At 42.5% G+C, this 18,828-nt stretch overlaps 1 protein-coding gene across 1 annotated transcript in view; it reads right to left on the bottom strand.

The window, feature by feature from the left end:
• ZBTB41 (zinc finger and BTB domain containing 41) overlaps window positions 1–18,828 on the bottom strand; it is a 160,227-nt gene that overhangs the window by 92,109 nt on the left and 49,290 nt on the right. Inside the window, exons 6-7 of the mRNA XM_069232127.1 lie at window positions 14,145–14,274; window positions 11,787–11,882 (exon numbers count right to left, since the gene is read on the bottom strand). Of these exons, the coding sequence (XP_069088228.1) occupies window positions 11,787–11,882; window positions 14,145–14,274 (226 nt within the window). The remainder of the gene's footprint in view (window positions 1–11,786; window positions 11,883–14,144; window positions 14,275–18,828) is intronic.

Below are 18,828 nucleotides of genomic sequence, written 5' to 3'. Positions count from 1 at the left end.
GGCTTACTAAGGTTCATTTGAGTTGACACCTCAATTCTGCTAAGAATTACTTTAGCACCCCGCAAGACTGAAAGAACTGGGGTCACTATGGGAGACCGAGCTAGCTATATATATATATATATATATATATATATCTCTTCTCTCTCTCTCTCTCTCTCTCTCTCTCATGAAATGGGCACCCAGACACCTGATATCTCTATAGCATTATTCCCCAGTTTTTAAAGATGTTAGTGAAGGTTAGGATTAATAACTCAATTTCGCCGGAGCCTCAATTTGTTACATTTAAATTCTGATCGCTAAGGGTTATAATTTGCCAGGAATTCCACTGATTACAAATCGGCCAAAGTTATGGCTTTGAACTTGGGGATCTCCGCTGGTAGTCTCATTATGTTTCCTATATTGAGGATATCCCGTCACCCCTGAGTGATATATTCTGGTCTGAACAGGGGTTTGTTACACATATCTCCTTACAAAGAGAGTTTTGCAGAGAACAGGTGGGCTTTAGCACTCTTGTTTCATGTGCTGTCAATGAAGATTTGACGATTCAGTAATTTCTGATGAATGTGCCTACCTTCTTTGGCTTTCTATACCACCTTTTTTGTGCTATTACTGGGCCTGTTGAACTTTTAACGAGCTGACTATCTTTTGTGGTGATTGATCTACTCCTTTGCTGATCAGTATATTTCAACAAGATCCTTCGATCATTCTCATTGGTTTAGATAAACATGATGTGTGGCTTCACAATGCATTGATTTGTGATGTCTTCCACCTCAGAGTTGGCATTGCCCCTTGTTTGTGAAAGTCCTTTGGCAAAGGGAGCCAGCTGGATAGAAGGCACATTTGAGATTGGGCCCAGGTCGGGTGTGTTATCTCGTTTATATGAACCTGTTCTGATCTATCACCATAGTTAGCATGTCCACCGATTGATTGGCTTCTGTGTTTTTTTTGCCATGCCAAATTGTACATTTGCTGGAGAATGGGTGGCATGCTTTTCTTTTGTGTTATTTCATATCTGACATCCATTAGTTGAATTTCCTGCCTTTTATTTACTTGGCTTCTTGGTAAGCTCTTTCGACAGGGGCATTACATCAAGAGAATCTTGTGAGGCAGTGTCCGTGTTTAATGTGGCATCAAGGTGACAGTCTGATTAATTTATGGTAGCACTGCCTCCACCTCCTGTTTTACTTGTCCCAAATATGGGATAGATTCACTTGGGGGCAGCCTCCCTTGACTGCTGCATCTTGTGTATCACATTTCTTGCTCATTTACACTGCCTTCTGTTTAGTTAAAGGTGATGGAATACTTTCCTCAGTCACAGTGCAAGATTGTGGAACTGGAAGCCCTCTTGGTCTTTCTTATTAATGATTTTTGAGAGGTCATGTGGTCCTTCAGGGGGATCAGTTTCCACTTTTAACACTTCCCTATTTAGGACACTAGTTTGAGTGGCCATAACAGGGTTACTTACTAGGGCAGTGCTTTTTTAGTTCCAGAATGATAGTTAGAGCCTCATGTAGGGTGGACAATGTATCTACTATTGGACCACATGTACACTTTGTCAGTAATGGTGAATAAGCTGCTTGAACCCTTGAAATTAAGGTAGTTAGATTTTCCAGTGCTTAATTGATACAAGAATATGTAAGGCAATCAGGTTCATGAGATCAATCTGTATGTCTGCGTTATCTGACTAGAAGTTTAAAACTTCTATTGCCATTTGTAACATTTTTAGTAGGGATACCCACCAGCATGTGAAACTATGGTGGTCATTATGAGTTTGGCGGTCCTGTCCCACCACACCTGTGGTGACGGTCAGACCACCAACAGCCTGGAGGGGCAGGACTGCCAAATTATGATTGCAGCAGTGAACTGGCTGCATCCCAGCCAGTTCACCACCGGGACTGCTTTGCCGAAGGTTGACTACCTTTGACCCAGCAGTCCACCTAACACCGCCTGCTGTATTACGAGCATCCTTTCCGTCAGTGTCTATGGCAGCAGCCCACTACGAAATCCCTGGCGGAAAGGATACTGGCAGCAGGAATTCAAATTCCTGTTACCATAGCAGGACTCCTCAACACTCCCCCCTCCCAACATAATGGAGGCCCCCCCCCCCCACCCTGACCCAATCACAAGCACCAATCCCTCCAAGCAACAAAGCCACCACTCAGTCCCCGTACAGACCTCCTCCACCCCCCTGATCCACACATGCACACACCATACTTACATACATATACGCACACATCCACTCTCACTCATTCATACACACACTGCCACGACACCCCCCCACTCCCTGCATTCACGCAAGCACACAGACTTGCACACAAACATACACAATATCCCCACCCCCTCCATACACACACACACGCCCATTCACGCATACAACACTCAATACCCCCCACCCACTAGCTTCCCCTGTGGGACAATCATCTTACCTGGTGGTCGAGGTGGTCGTCCAGGGGGGAATGGGGTCCATGGCGTTTTCTAGCCTTGCACTTGAAAGATGGTAGTAGGTTGTTTTTATTTGTGTTGGGCTTGACCTACAAATGGCTTTTGGTGTCTGCTATTTAGCAACATGTAGCGATTCAATCACATAACACAATGCAAAAAACATGTGAACGTGTTCACTGTATCACAAAATTAAAAACGAAATGGTACTGGAACTCCAAAAATAAGATGTGAAGTTCTGGTGATCGATTGAGAAATACGTATTCCACCGACACGAGCAAAAAACAAAAAGAAAAAACAAGCACCTTTAACTTCTGTAACTGTAGCCCAGGCCGTCTGCGAGTTAAGGGAAGCAGGGGAAAAAAGTGACAGTGCAGTTTTCTCTAAATCACTGCAATTTATAAACTATCTACTCACTCCCTATGGCAAAGGATGAATCAAAATATGAATAAGAGAGGTGAAAAGGGGCACTAGAGCTTCCTTTGTGACCTGGCTACTATTTAATGGCATTCTTCACATTTCTGACTGAAACATCCTTTGCCTGCTGTTTTCCACTGTAACATTATGCATGCTGGCAATTGTAGTATTTTTTTACAAGCCAGAACACATGAAGCAACAATGTGCAGGAGGAGGAGTAGTAGTAGAACTGGCCAAGCAATGACGGGAGGTGAGAGAAGGGAGGAAAAAAGAAGCACGCACAACCAGAGGGCGAGATGTGGGAGGGAAGGACAACACAGTCAAGGGGTAGTGGGAGGGAAGTAGCTACACAAGTACAGAGGGAGGAGAGGGAGTAGGGGCTGGAAAGAAAAGTAGCAACACCAACAAAGAAGACTGGGCAATAAGAAATAACAATAGTAACTCAATCACAGTTTGAGCAGCAGAAGGACTCTAATCAGGATGAAGCAATCGGTACTTGGGACCATGCTCCACATGAAAGAAGAGTAAGTGAAGCCCGCATGTGTGGGCCAGTCAGAAGGCAACAAATAAGAGTGACAAAGAAGATAAAGAATGTTAAACAATTGGTGGGCTCCAAGGCCCTTGTTATAAACAATATCTTTTGTAAACAAAGAAAGCATTCAGCGCATGTGCTGTTGTTCGCCAGACCTAAAAAGCACAGAGATCTGGTTTGGGTAGTAGTGCTATTCCAGAGACTGAATGGACTCCCCATATTGGCTGGGATCCCTCCTGCTGGAGGAAAATGGGTTGACCTCAAGAAAGCTAAAGTGGTGTACAGTAGCCTATTAGGAGGCAATAGTCATCTGGGAGGGAGCAAAGACATTTAGCAACATATTGGGCTGCTTTCCGAGCTCTTACTCTTGAAGTGTATATCCCAAATGGGGATCTTTGGAATTGAAAGCATTCATGCACACAGATACTTTTGGCCTTCTGCCTGTGCTCCCAACAGGAGAGAACCCCAAACCCAGTTTCAACATTGGCAAAGGTGGGGAAACCTCATCTCCATACTCAAATGGCTAGAAGGAGGAAAATGCTCTTCCAGTTGAAGGAAGGCTCGGATCATCCTGGATGAGGGACTCTGGGAAGGAAGCTTTGTATGGAGATAAAGTTGCAAAGACCGGGAGTAACAAAATTCCCCAAAATTGGCCAGTGCATAGAATATTACATTGCAACATCACCTGAGAACTATACCTGGAAAGAAACATTTGAAGAAAACTGACTGACTGCTGGAGGAAAGACACTCCATGGACTATCAACTCCTGCTGGCACCCAGGGGTTGGCCTCCTGTTGCCGCTATAGGGACAGAAAAGACTGAAGTGTTCACGGAGTTAAAAATGGTCCAGCTGATCAGCTTGAACTTGCCCATGAAGGAGCTTTATTCGGTGAAAGACCTTGTGCCAGGACTCCTGCCCGTAAGGATACAAGGCTTTACCAGTGACCAAGAGGAGCTTTCCTTGTATTAGAACATTAGCCATACTTATCTCTCTACAGGACCAGGCTAAAGTGCTTAGTCCTTTCATGGAAGGCGCACCCTAGCCGGCAAGATGTCCAGGTTTGTTCTGCTTGCATCTTTTCTTGTGAAGAAAAAGGCTTCAGTGCACTTGAAGTTCAAAGTATCTAGCCGCACAGAGCATTGCCTGGTTTCTGTTTCCATGCTTCACTGGCAGGATTTCAAAAATCAAAAAAGGTGACTAAATCCAAAGGTAAAAACCTAGAACCAAGTTGAGGCAACACATCTACCCAGTGGCAAAATGACCCTGACAGCTACAAACCCCTGCTTCGTCCCACTCAAAGCTTTTTGCATCTACTGGGGGCTACAGTGAGAGCTCCAGGATAAGGTATCCTTCCTTGAAGGATCCTTGCCTACCTTGCAGGAAGACTGGGAACCAAAACAGTCCAAAGTTAAAAGGTTTGACTGATGTGACCAACATGAATTACCCTACCCTTGCTCCCTCGCAGTAAGCATGAAATACTGTAGAAATTCCATTCAAACGCAAAGTGTAACTTTCAATTGGACAACCGAAATTTCGAGGTTTTTGGTGTTTTTTGCCATACAACTTTAAAAATCGAATACTCCAGTTCCCCTTATCTGATTTTAAATGTTTTGGTGCTCGTTTTTTTTTGTTTTTTTTTCTAGATTCTTGTAAATTGGTTTGGGAACTTAATTATGTTCTCTTCTCAACTTTAGTTTTTTGTTGGTACTGCTTGAACCTAGTACATTGCTCAGCTCAGGGGAATTGCCTGCTGTTTATGAAACAAGTATCAAGAATTTAGTAGAGATTATTTTAGACGTTTATACTGACATAATCAGTATGTCTAAAACTAGTAATAGTAACCTTCCAATATTAATAACCTCATTCTGACAGCCGTCCCCCCCCCCCCATGTATAGCCTTCATTACTTCACAGTAAACTTGCAATTCTAGGGAAGACCTGAAATGTTTTATGAATTTCCTACTTTGTTTTTTGTCTGTGCTGGGCTTGAGCAATTGGGCCGGGTGTTTTGCATCTTGTAGGACAGGGATATTATATGCTGGATGTTATCAGCATAGGAGATAATGTTGTTCCTATGGGCGTGGATGGTGCTGGAAAGTAGGGTAATGTAGGTGCTGAACAGAGTAGGGATGAGTGAGAATTCAAGAGGGGTCATGTAGGTGTTGAACAGAGTGGGGGTGAGTGAGAATCCTAGTGGAACTCCACAGATGAGGTTGGTGGCTGACCGTCTGATTCTCTCAGGAAGGAGCAAACTCAGCGAAGTACGTTACCTTAGATGCTGGCTGCGTGCAGATGTTGGATAAGGATGGGGTGGGAGGCTGCGTCGAAGGATGCAGAAGGATCCAGTAGGACGGTGGTCTTTCGATCACCTCAGCCCAAGATCATCAAGATGTTGGCAGTGTTATGTAATGTTCTGTGTATCAACCGCAAGCATACCTTGGCGCTGAGCTGGTGTGTGCGCCTAGCCCTGCTATGGTAAGTTGGTCAAATGAAAAGCTGGTCTTTAGCTTCTTGCGGAATTCAAGAAAAGACGAGCACATCCAAACTCCTGATCTGGTTCTGTGTCTTCATGGGATGTGTGTGAGTAGGAGTCCTGCACAGAGGAGGTGTCTGTTGGTTGTGGGATGGAGATGTGAATGTTCAGGTAGGTAGACTTAAGCTGTTTAGTTTTTTGAATGTGTGTAAGGGGTTTAAAATGAGTGAGCTTGTGTACGGGGAGCCAATGGAGCTCCCCAAATTGTAGTGTGATCGGAGTTCTGTGTGGAAGATTGAAGATGGGTCTGACTGCCGAGTTCTGGGTAGTTTGTAGACTTCTAGAGAGTTGTTGGTGATCCTAGCATACAGGGTTTGCCCGTAGTCCAACTTGCTGGTGACTAGTTGTTCCAGTTTAGGCAGGGGATCCACTTCAAGATCTTCCTCAGCATCGTTAGGGCGTGGAAGCAGGGTTTATAGTTCCAAGGTTCCTGGCGTGGGTGCTTGGTATGGGCCTGTGTCTGGATGGCCACCAGATGGAGTCCTATGGTGAGACGTTCTTGCCAAAGATCACTACTTCTGTCTTGTCAGTGCTGAGCTTAAAACAGTTGGCTTTTATGCAGTTAGCAATTTCGGTCATGAAGGTGGTGAACTTGTTTCTAGTGTTGAGGGTGTATCTGAGAATGAGAGTATGAGCTGTGTGTCATCAGCATAGGAGGGGATATTGATATAGTGTGAGCAGAGGACGCTGGCCAGCGGTATTACCTATGCATTGAAGAAGGTGAGGCTGACATATGAAACTTGAGGCGCACCAAAGAGGAGTTTGCGGGATTCTGAGGAATAAGGTGTCAGGCTGGCAGCTTGTCTTCTATCAGTTAAGATGGAGCAGATCCAGAGGATAACAGGTCCTTAGACGCCAATCTCATGTAAGCACCTGAAAAGGATGGGGTGTGAGACTGTGCCAAATGCTACAGAGGTCCAGGAGAATGAGGACTGATGTGTTCCCTCTGTTAAGGATCATGCAGCTGCAATGAGGGTAGTCTCTGTACTATGATTGGGCCTGAATCCAGAGCAAGTGGTGCTGAGGAGGTAGTTGTCAGTGAGGTTAGTGGCTAGCCATTTTCTCATCATCATTTCCATTAGTTTTGCCTACAAGTGTAGCAGAGATAGACCGAATGATGGCTAGTGTCTTTGGGCCTACTTATGGTTTCTTGAGGATCTGGGGTACCGTGGCATGTATCAAGGCATCCATGTAGGTGGTTGTGATGATTGAGTCATTCAGGTTTGGGGTGAGGTCTACGCTGATGGGATCTAGTCCTTGGATGAAGACGCGGTGAGAGCAGGGGGTATGACGGTTCTCTGCAGTGTATGAACAGCATGGTTGTTGCAGTCCTTGAGGGATGATGGTGAGGCAAGTGGTCAGGGTGGTCAGGATGTTCCTCAGGGTATTAGTGGAGTTGGGCATGAGACCAGCAGGGGCTTAAGGGTCCAGATGGGGCTCTAGGTTTTCATAGATGCTGGTGATCATGTTGCCGAAGAATTGGGACTGCTTGGTGCCAGAGAGGTTGGCAGAGAGGTCAAGTGTTTCACTATAGCAAAGACTTTACTGGTGCGGCTTTCAATACAGTCAGTGAGTGTCGGCAGAAGCCGTCGATGGTGGTGCAGTAAGTGAAAGATGGCAATCCCTGGGCAGTGGCTACCAAATGGTCAAAGTCCCCTAGAGGCTCCAATGACTGGAAGACAAGCGACAGCAGCTTGGAAGCAAAGGCTGGAGATACTGTCCTACTGAAAGTGACACCAATGGCAGCAAATGTAATTACTTGAAGCTCCTGAACTGGGGGCAGCTGATGCAGAGGAGGTTCATTGGGACCAGTTTACTGTCAGGCCTGCAGGTCCGGACCCCGACATATGTAGTGGTTACACACTTGGTTTCTATTGCTGACCTTACTACAAATTGTTAAAGGAGGCAATAGGTACCCCAGGCATTGGAGTAGTGAGTAGCTCAAAACTAACTGCACGAGGAGACAAGGAGGGTGGGGTGGGGGAGGGGGGTAGCCTTGTGGGGGAAATCTAGGGTTCAGCTGTTGAGGGAACATGCGTGCAGGCAATCGTTGGACAACCCAGAGGATCGGTCTCCAGATGACTCATACCAAATACCAACATGGCCTACACATAGGTGGCGCACATGGTGCACATCGATACACAAACGTCCCTCACAGTTCTTTAATGGCATGTTAGTGAGCTGGGGAACAAACTGTAGAGAGTAACAATGATGAGCTATCTAGCACGGAGTACCCTGGACCTTGTCCTACTGCAAGAGACCCACCTCCTAGGCGATAAGTGCAAATTTCTAGGAAGGGACAGACAGACACTCCTGGCTCACACAGATTTCACCACAGGCTCCCAATGTACATGTATACTGGCACTTAAGTCACTACCGTATCTGGAGATGCAGACTTAGCTAGACTTACAGGGTGCTGGGCAGCAGTAGGTAGCACATAGCAGGGGGAAGAACTTTACATAGCCTCATGGTATCGCCCCCTGCCTACAGACACTAAGTCTCGAGTCCATGGGTGAATGGCTCACTCCAGCAATGCGTGGAGACTTGAACCTTACCCTCCATAGTTCACTTGACAGGGTGACCAGAGATAGTGGGCCCCTAAAGACGATACCAGACTAGCCACATTCCTGACTGCCATGGACTTGACTGATCCCTGGCGAGTGTTGCATCAGGTGTGAGACAGCAGTAATTTGAAGCAATCAATGTCTTGTCTAGATTACTTCCTGCTCCCCAGCACGCCTCATGGTTCACTGTGATGATTTCAAGTATCTCCCCAGGGGCATCTGAGACCATACGCTGCTTAGTCTACAGCTGATGCAGCCCACTTCCTGCACTGTCGTTGGTTGAAGATTGGAGTCCTGGGTGCTGACATTTCAAGAAGTTCACCCAGATCTATACTTTCAGGATAACAAGGGTTCCATTGCATCCAGGGCATGCTGTGGAAGGCTTACAAAATGGTGATAAGGAGCCACTTCATTACCAATATTACCAGGAACAGAAAAGACAGAGAAAGACAGTGAAAGGAGCTGGAGTAGAAACTGGAAACCTGGGAGGCCCAACGCACGCGGTACCCAGACGACACTTGCCCTTCCGAATAAAAAAGGCAAGAGACAAACATTGCAACCTGCTACAACAAGAGGCACGGGCACTCTACCAGTCCCAACAGCACAAACTGTATGGTGTGGGGAATAAGGCAGGGAAGCAACTGGCATGGCTTGCACATCGGAAAGAGGAGAAGAGATGGATCCTACTACACAGCTGAGGGCCACAAAGCAACGCGGGCGGCTGAAATAGCAGAGGTTTCTGCAGACCACCTAAGAGAACTGTACTCCTCACAGATGGACTTGGAATTGGCCCAAACCCTGAACCAGTTTCTCCATGCTATCCCTGTCCCATGACAAGAAGGTGAGATTACTAGTTCCAGGAGAACAAGACTGCTAACGCCATGACCCAATTGAAATCTGGGAAGAAATTAGGTCTGAATGGGCTACCCCCTGAATTCTTCAAATCTGTCCGAAGCAAAGTGGTTAAACCAATCTGAGATGCTGTATATGATGATCTTTTAGCATGGGAACTCACCCACAACCTTATACATGTGCAGATTTCCCTATTTTTTAGATCTTTGCTGTCTTTGGTCAGTTTTCCAGATTACGCATCAATAAAATCATGCCTCTTCCAGCTGGTGGAATATGTCCGATTTCGACAGAGAAGAGGGTGTTCTGTTAAGTGGGGATGACATCTCCAAGGATCAACAGCTTTTCTTTGATTCTAGCCTAGGCAAAATCATGGAGAAATATAAGCGAGAAGTGAATCACTATATAAGGATATATCCCTAGTAGGCCATGCAGCCCTATACACAACGGTGTACCTCCCTAAATTCATGTATACCTTCCAGAACTCACTCTTCCTGGTTTCTGACCGCTTCTTGAGATAGGCAGAAGCCGTCACCAGATATCAGGGTGTGCCATGAATAACACTGTCAATGCTTACCCAGATGACATTTGACGGTGGTATAGCACTACCAAACATACGTCTCTATTACTGGGCGACCCAACTGGTGGTAATAAATGACTGGTAGTTCACTGAACAATGCGAACCCATGGTGTTGGCGGACTAGCCTGCAATGGACCTTCTGGGGTATGTCAGACAGTTATATGGAAAGGGGGCTGGGTTTACTGCCATCTCGCACAGCAATGGTAATCCAAGCATGGAGGGAGGCCACTAAAAAGATTAGCTGAAGTGGCAAAATCAAACTGGAGAAGCCTTTGTGGGACGAAATGGTCTCCTCTCCGTTGCAGGCAGTGGAGAGTTATAGGAAATGGGACCTATTTCGGATATTGAAAGTGGGTGACTTTGGACTGAGACAGGAATTATGTCCTTTGCGGAACTCCAGACGCAGTATGAACTCACAAGCACCCAGTACCTGCGATATATACAAGTCAGGCACATCCCATTGAAATGCACACATACGCCTCAAGAGAGCCCCTAAAATATAGAGTGCTTCGATCCCCACTACACCATCATGCGATCTGCGAGATATACAGGACAATATCGGCTAACACCTCACCTCCCCTGAGAACACTGCAGTACCTGCATGTCATTGAGGACAACGAATGAAGTGGTTCCTGTAGGTATCCTTGCAAGGCCGCAATTGGGCAAGGTTCTGACTCATCAAGCTCAAAATCCTCCACAGAGCATACTACACTAGGACGCTTCTACATGCGATGGGTAATAGCTCTTCGGATCTGTGTGAGCAGCGGGGCACCTAGAGGTACACATTGCGGGAATGCCCAAGCTGAGCCCGTTTTGGAGGGGGGTCCAAAACAGTAGTGCAAGCTCCTGAACAGCTGCTGGAACTCAACTCTAAGAAGGTATTGCTGGGAATGTGGGAGGAGCAAACATGGGACAAATACACACTATTCTGCAACATTACCTTGATGGTGCGTAAGTGAGAAATTGACCAATTATGGGGGGTAGCCAATATGGCAAAAAAAAAAAAGAGAGAATCCAATGGAATTGCATCACACTATAATGGTGCATACGTGAGAAACTGTCCAATTATTGGTGGCAGTCAATATGCCAAAAAAAAGAATCCAATGGAATTGCATCTCTCTATCACAAATTATTATGGGGATAAGAAGCCTCAAAATGTTAATCCTACTCAAAGTCATCACCAAGAAATGACTGGATTTACAATGTAACATGTTTTTGCAAAGCTCCAAGGACAAGTGAGGATAGACTCTTGAGTGAAACACTAATCTGTATTTCATGCCTCAAATCCGAACTACTGGGAAACTTTGCTTGTGAACGCATGCAAGATGCTGAAGATCTAATAAGGGGATACTAGTAAGGTACTACATACAATAATCCAACACCGGTATTTGAGGATGATCAGGGTCTTTTTGTTTTGCAGTATCCTAACTCTCTTCTTTGCACTGTTTTCTCTTTCTGAAGGTTGTCTGCCCATTAACTAGTAAAGAAGGTTTGAGGACAGTTGGTATTGGTGCAAGGTATAAAATGGGAACTATTTCTTTGAGGAATATTGCCATGATCTCCATTTCAATAGGTGTCTGTAATGCATCTTTGATCCTGAGCTTGTTTCCGAAGTTTTGGTCTGTAACTAGAGAACTTCAATATGAATTTATTAGATTAATGTATCACAATGATTTTACAGTGTGGATTATTTACTTAAATGGTGGCTATTTATTTTTAATGGTGCTATCCAAAAAAGACAGCACTCACCTTCTGTCTCATGCCTCTTTGTGCCTTCATGTAGAAATGGCCAGCTTATTATATACATTTTATTTTGATACAACAAACATTTTGTAAAACAACAAAAATCCTTTAAGCATGATTTTAATGTACCTGTAGGAGCTTCCATGACGAAAGCTCTGTCCACAAATGCTACATAAATGTGGTTTCTCCCCACTGTGAATTCGCATGTGTTCTTTTAATGTTGTTCTGTATGGAAAAAATAAAATTATGTTGAATAAAGTCAAATGTGACCAACCTGCATACAGGTGCAAATCCTACTCATTCAAGTAGGTCCTCTTGTAAATTTAGCTTAAATTATTTTACAGCAAATGGGCTCCTGCCGAGAAAAAAGACAATACAAGCCTTTACTCATTCACTTTCATTCAAGAATGCAGGAAATATTATAAATGATAACATAATGTATATACTGGACACTAAGTCGTCACTATGTGTACAGTTTTGCTTTATGTTTTCCCTTTTGTGATGTTAAAGACTCTGGGATACCAGAGATTAAATTGCAGAAGTAAATGCCCCATCCAGTAAAGCTTCACTATGCAACAAATTGAAGGGAGAGACAACTGTCTTACGTTACACTTATTAACTTGATCAGCAAAAGGGTCCTTTTAGACCTTCACCAGTGAAGTGCGCAGAGACAAATCTTTTCAGCTGGTTTTTCACCACTTTTGTCATTTGCCGAAGAAATGTAGAACAGAGGTACTGCTCTAAAGATAGCAAGAGTCATAATATATTAAGGTTTGCATATCAGCAAAATTTAGACCAAACAGATTTGCTGTATATTTGTGGCCTATCTAAAACATGATGGAAACTAAGTTTGCTCAACTTGTTATTTTAGCAGCATTATAATAGGGGAATGTTGGGAGCTTCAGTCAAAACAATGGAGTGCTCCAGGATTCTAATGGCTGGCATAAGCCCGGAGCTCAAACATTCCAATGTTTGTCTCAAAGCAACAGCTGTGAACAAAAGCCTCACAAAGCTGAGGGGATTTCAGTCCCCTCGGGCTCCATGAGGCCTTTGTTTTACTTATTAGAGCATTCTGCCCTTTAGTGGTGGAATGTTCTAATAGCCTGCCAGAGCTGGACTATACCGACCATTAAAGGCCCGCTCCTTGGAGGTGGTCTTTAATGGCAAGTATAGCCCGCTACGGTGGGCAATAAGGCTAGATTGATGTACCAGCACAGTGAAAAATTTGTGTTCTCTGCTCTTGCCTAGCAAAATGTGTTGGCTCCACTCCTTACTTAATAAGTAAGTGGCAAAACAGGTGCAAAATGGGGGCTGTCAAGAGTTGTTCTATAAGATACCACACAGTAGCACAGTTCCTGTGACCCAGGTAAAAAAATCTGTCACTATCCCGCAAGATAAAGCAGCAAATTAGTTCACTGTAAGTTAAACATTAGGAGGAACCCACTGTTACACTTGTTAGTGGCATACTCACATACTCACTGTGGGCTCCTGAGTACATCAAAGACAGATTACTAGTGTTAAAATAATCCAAAACAAACAAACAAAAGTAGCTTAAAACAATGAATACCTAACTAAAAACAGTTAAATAAAAAAACAGATATATTAGAATCATCTTGGGAAATTGAAATATATTAGACAAATTTAAAATGTAAGTCTGAAAACTAGATGAAGTGAATATTCCAAAGCAGAAACGTTTTCTTAAAATCACAAATACATCTTTAATAGCAATACGTTTGTTCCATCGCCAAATATGGTGGGACTGAATCATAAATCTGTAGCCTTATTTCTAGAAATGTAAAGCCATGTTTGACACGGTTTTACAATTGTAAAAAGACTGACTCAGGCTTTTTTGGGGTGACTAAATCTGCTCCAAAGAAATGGTAGTGGGATTTCCATGATGGTAATGTCCTAGAGGTTTCAGAACACACACAAACGTAATTGTTTGGATGAATTTACAACCTGTTTTCTCTTGATTAGTTGCAGCCAGGACATGGGTCAGAGATGTAATCAAGCCAAGGCGAAGGGTAACTATGTTTGCAGGGTGGAAATGGTAATGGAGTACATTACCATTTCCACCCTGCAAACATATTTACCCTTCACCGGTGTATAGGCAGGGGGCTTCTCATAGGAAGGAAAAAGTTACAAACGGCATCTCTCTTCATATTTTCCTGTTTGCAAATGTGCACAATGCACTTTTAGTCCTCCAGAAATGCCTTCACAGGCAAGTAACTATAAGTTCCTAGGAGTTTTCAAGTAGTACTCTTGGAAGCCTCAGGCTTTTGTGCCTTCCTAGGGAATTGTCTTTGAAAATGTTCTGAATTGCAAAAGTAATCAAAAACATGCAGTATAAAACAAAGCAATCCATTTTTGATTATTATTTTATTTTTTGCAACTAGGTCTCTGTGTCTCCATTACCATTACCATAATGAACTAGTGCATTACCTTCCTGTAAGTGTGCAGTAATATTCAAATTGATGGGGGTTTTACCTTTCTCGAACTGATTTTCCACAAATGAAGCACATCCATTTTCGCTTTCCTCCATGAGTGCATTCTAAATGACGCTTCAGATTTCCGGTGTCATTGAACTGACGACCACAAACATCACATGGAAACGGTCCTAAGACAGAAGTGCAGTGAGAAAAAAGCAATCACTTATCTGTGCGATGATAGTGACCTGAAGATTAATGAATTGGTACATGTCATGCTGCAGGTACTTCTCTTATTCAACATGTTAATATCTAATAATGCAAGTTTTAATTTTGCATGCTTTCACAAATTTTAGTTCTATATTTGATCTGTATGGGGTTACATTTGCCATTTGGAGGCAAGGAATATGATTTAAATACTTTTAATACAGTACATCTAATGAATGTTCTTTTCCCTGGACCTTAAGCTAGAATTCCCCAGATTCTGTGTACTTTTCTTAGTACTTTTGCAAAAAAGTCATATGTATGAATCATTTAGGGTCAGCAAAGTTTTAAGGGACTGTCTAATTAGGAGATGATCAATCTACCATCGTAGAAGGCAAAAGGGGGTACTTCAATTAACCAATGAACCAATTAAGCTTTGACCCCCAGTATGGTTTAGTGTAACGGTTGACGTACTATACATAAAAGAGCCTTCATCAACACATTCAATTTTTGATCATGCATTTCGCTCATTACACATTGCCTTACCGAATTTTCTTTAACTTGCTATTACACTGTTCCTTGCTTTAAACAATTGTACCTCTATCTCATATTTTCAGGCTAAATAATCTCATTTCTCTTTGACTGCTCAGCACTACTTGCCCCTTAAGAAAATAAGGTAAAACAATTCAGATCTCACCTCCACATCTTAATCCACCCTTGTCACAAATTTATATTCACAAATGTTTTTTGTGCATGCAAGTGAAACTATGTACAAGATATGGCATCTGAAACAGCAACTTCCAAAATCCTATTCAAATAACTAGGATACATTACTTTTTAGAATAGTAAAAAAAGCACTCACAGTGACAGGACATCTGTCAATGTGACACAATGTACAGATTAAGGTTTTTAGTTAGGAACAATGGGAAGTGGAGTAGTCAGGTGGGGCCTTGCGGAATGCATTGAACACCCACAAACTCGAAGATTGTGGGTATTTGCAAACACTCTGCATCGTCAGTCTTACTGTAGATATACCCTAAAACCCACTTAGTATGCTTTGTTTCCAATTGGTGGATTTCCGAGAGAAACACTGTTGGCCAAATGTGAGAGGGCCATCACAGATAGATTAGTTTGTGTATCCACATTTTGTCCACAGACTAACAATTTCAAAACAATAGTAGTGCAGAGTTGGCATTTGATTAAAAAAATTGACAAAGCATTTGTGAGACCGCTGTTTGCTTTTAAGAAGGATCAGAGCATTGGGAGTCAAATAGTTAGAGCTTATGTGACACCAACTTCTGTTAGAAGTGATTTGTACCAAGCATGGAATTTATCTCCCATAGAGGGGCATCACAATTGTGATTCTTGTGTGTGTTGCGATTTCACTATTGAAGGGAAGGAATTTGAGTATAAAATAATTCAATGGAGTCATCACAAATTTTCCAATTGCAAAACCAAAAATGTTATTTATGGCATTGTTTGTCCTTGCAGCAAATTGTGTACTGGAAAGACTAACCAAGAAGTAAGGCAGCGTATCAATTAACATCCCAAATTAGACGCAGGGTCACTATAACACCAATTGTGAGCCATTTCTTTAGATAATCATCACTCAGAGAATGATGTGCTATGGACAGTGCTGGCTGTGGTCAAGGTTGGACACAGAGGTGGTGATTTTAGCTCCTTGCTCATGAGAAGAGAAGCCAATTTGATTTTGAAATGTAATATTGCTACAGAGGGGTTGAATGAATTCAATGAATTACAGATTTATTGTAATTGTCAATTGTTAACTATAGTGTTTTTTAATAATTTGCTTGCAATTCCACAAACTTGCCAGCTATAATATAGCAATGTGGGTCCCCTTTGGCAATCCAGTGTGGGCATTTTGGCATAATAGTGTTGGAATACATAGGCACCAGAGGGTAGTAGTTGTCACTATGAAGTCGTGTAGGGTAGCTATGCATAGCTGTGTGTGGCATGGGCAGATGTTGGATAAATGTTTTCCAACTCTCACAAATCTGAATTTTAGTGGTTTACAGTGTTTACCGGTACAGAGTAGTGAATGTTTTTTAATAATGTTTATTTTGTTTTACATCTGCAGCAAAGAGTACTGTTGGGTATTTGGACTTCAGTTCCTAGAACCACCTAATTTGTTCAGGGAATGGTCTGGTCTGAATTGAGAAATGCATTTCAATTCTTTTCTTTAAAGTTCTTTCCTTGAAAGTAATTAACATTCATGCAATTTGATGCTTGAGTTTATCTTGGTTGGTATCCTTTCTGTTGAAACTTTCTTCAGTGGGAAGTTAAGGTGCAGGAGTTTCACGTCATTAAGTCAGGGTCACACACTATTTAACCCTCCCCCAAACTAAAGGTGCCTTTTGCTGGATTAACATCGGTCTGAATGCATCGTGAGCAAGCAGAAGGTAATGTCCTGCATTGTCAAATGGTGTTATTACATTTGTCTGGAGATTTCAAGGTTGGTTTATTCTGATGTGCTTTTGTTAATCTGCTAGTTTCAGGACAAGCAAAGGGATTTATACTTCAGTGCAGCAAGTCGAGGAATGGTTCTTTCTCTACTCGGTAAAGTAGATTGAGGTTACATGTTTATAAGCAGAAGGAATGCATTTTGAAATGGTTGTTCTTTTGCTTTCCAGGCTGGATTATTATGGGTTTAGTTGTTTGATTTATGGCAAGTGCCATCTGTTTGTGCTTAGTTTTCATCCAGCTAGGTTTAAAACGATGCCTTAACGCTCCTTGGCTGTAATTTATTTCATCACTGTTCATTTTTTCACTGTGGTTTCGGTGTTGGATTCATGGTAAATGGAATTCACATGTTACTGGTGATATTTTAGCAAGTTATGTTTTGAATTGGTGTTTTCAATCGAGTGAATTCTGTTTTTTTGTTAACAGTTGTGTTTTGGTATTCTGTGTCCTGAAGAGAACCCTTGAATCCAGTGGGTTTGAAACGCGTCGACAATAGGGAGCAGCAGTGAGCACTATTAAAGGAGATTAGGCCTTGAGGGAGAATTCAAAGCATTGTCTTGTAATGCACATCATTCCTGTTTGAACTACCACAAAGATTTTACAATTAGTGCCTCTGCGCCTTTCTGCTCTTTAAGGAGGAGCCTTAAAATTTTGCGAATGAGTTAGGCTCCGAGTTCTCTCTCTTTTAAGTTGGCGCAGAACCTGAATTATAAGTTGATTTTTTGTGTCATTTTTTGTTCTTGAATTGGTATTATTGTCATATGTATTTGATGTAAGTAATGTGTGTGCAGTGCCAAAAAATTTTTTTGAATTAGGTAATTGCTCCCTTTTGTATTTGTTCTTCTGTGTGCGATAAATGTTATTCAGTTATAATTGTTATGTATTAATGCTAGGGAGAGGTAATTGGTTTTGCCTTCTCATTGTAAATAATAACTTTTTTCAAGTTAATCACAGTGATGGCTCTTGTTTCTCTTGTGTAGTTTGACTGGTCTAGCCTTGCTGTTTTATAGGCCATACCCCTTTTATATTCCAGTTCATTTCCATCTTAAGCATGGGTAGGGCGCACACTCAAATGTCACTGGTCTGTAACAAGGGTTTATTTATAAGGACAATATTCTTCCAGTAAAGAAAAAGTAGGTGAATGTTCAAATGCACATTTCTGTCTGGCTTACCAAAGCAGATGTTCTACTTGTTAGAAAATCTGCATGAGTAAATGTTGCCCGATTGGAGTACTCATGGAAATCTGTGAAAGATTTCCAGTGGTACTCCTTGCGTAGTTTGAGAGTCCCCAAAAAAAGTCAGAAATCAATGGGAACAGATTTCAAATTCTTAAGCAAATCCTTAGTAATCAAGCCCTACAAATCTGATAAAAATTGAAAAATTCTAACTCAACTTTTTTTTTTTTTTTTTTAAAGAGATCAGAATATAAGACGTTTGGTGGTACACACAGAGCCTCTTAATAATAACAAAAACCTTCCATAATACATAAGATCCCCTCTTTGGGGTCTTCCACCTGTTACGGGACATCACCCTTCGCAGAAGATGCTTCATTTGCCCTTATACACAGGCCACAAAAAGTGCAGATCTAGGGATGAAAAGGCCATGGGAACTTAGGAAAAATACCAACTGCAACTCCTGCTAAATTTATCTACAGGATATTATATCCTTGTGAGCGCCACTATACAGGAATAACCTGTAAGAATTTTAGGATTCGCATTTCTGAGCACCAAAGCAAGGTAAGGTATAAATGAAGTACCACATGCATGACATCTCTTTTTATGCCCAATCGACACAAAGAGAACAAGATCAAATGTGTGGCTCTAGAGCATTTCACCAATTATTCTGGAAGCTTGTCTATGTAAGAAGTCCTACATAGGAAGGAGCAGAGGTAGGTGTATCATTTCAGGACCCACACGATGAAACTGAATGATAAAAAATGCCCTGGCTTCTCACTCTACTAGGGACCCTTGAGGGATTGGATAGCCCTACGGGAGAACTTGCAGAAGGAGATTGCATGCCACTGGAAATCGGACCACGCTTCCTTGCAAGCTGAGTGGAGA

The sequence above is a fragment of the Pleurodeles waltl genome, chromosome 4_2, assembly GCF_031143425.1.
Source record: "Pleurodeles waltl isolate 20211129_DDA chromosome 4_2, aPleWal1.hap1.20221129, whole genome shotgun sequence".
NCBI lineage: Eukaryota > Metazoa > Chordata > Amphibia > Caudata > Salamandridae > Pleurodeles > Pleurodeles waltl.
Note: the sequence above shows the minus strand (reverse complement) of the source record. Positions and strands in the feature narration are given on the sequence as shown.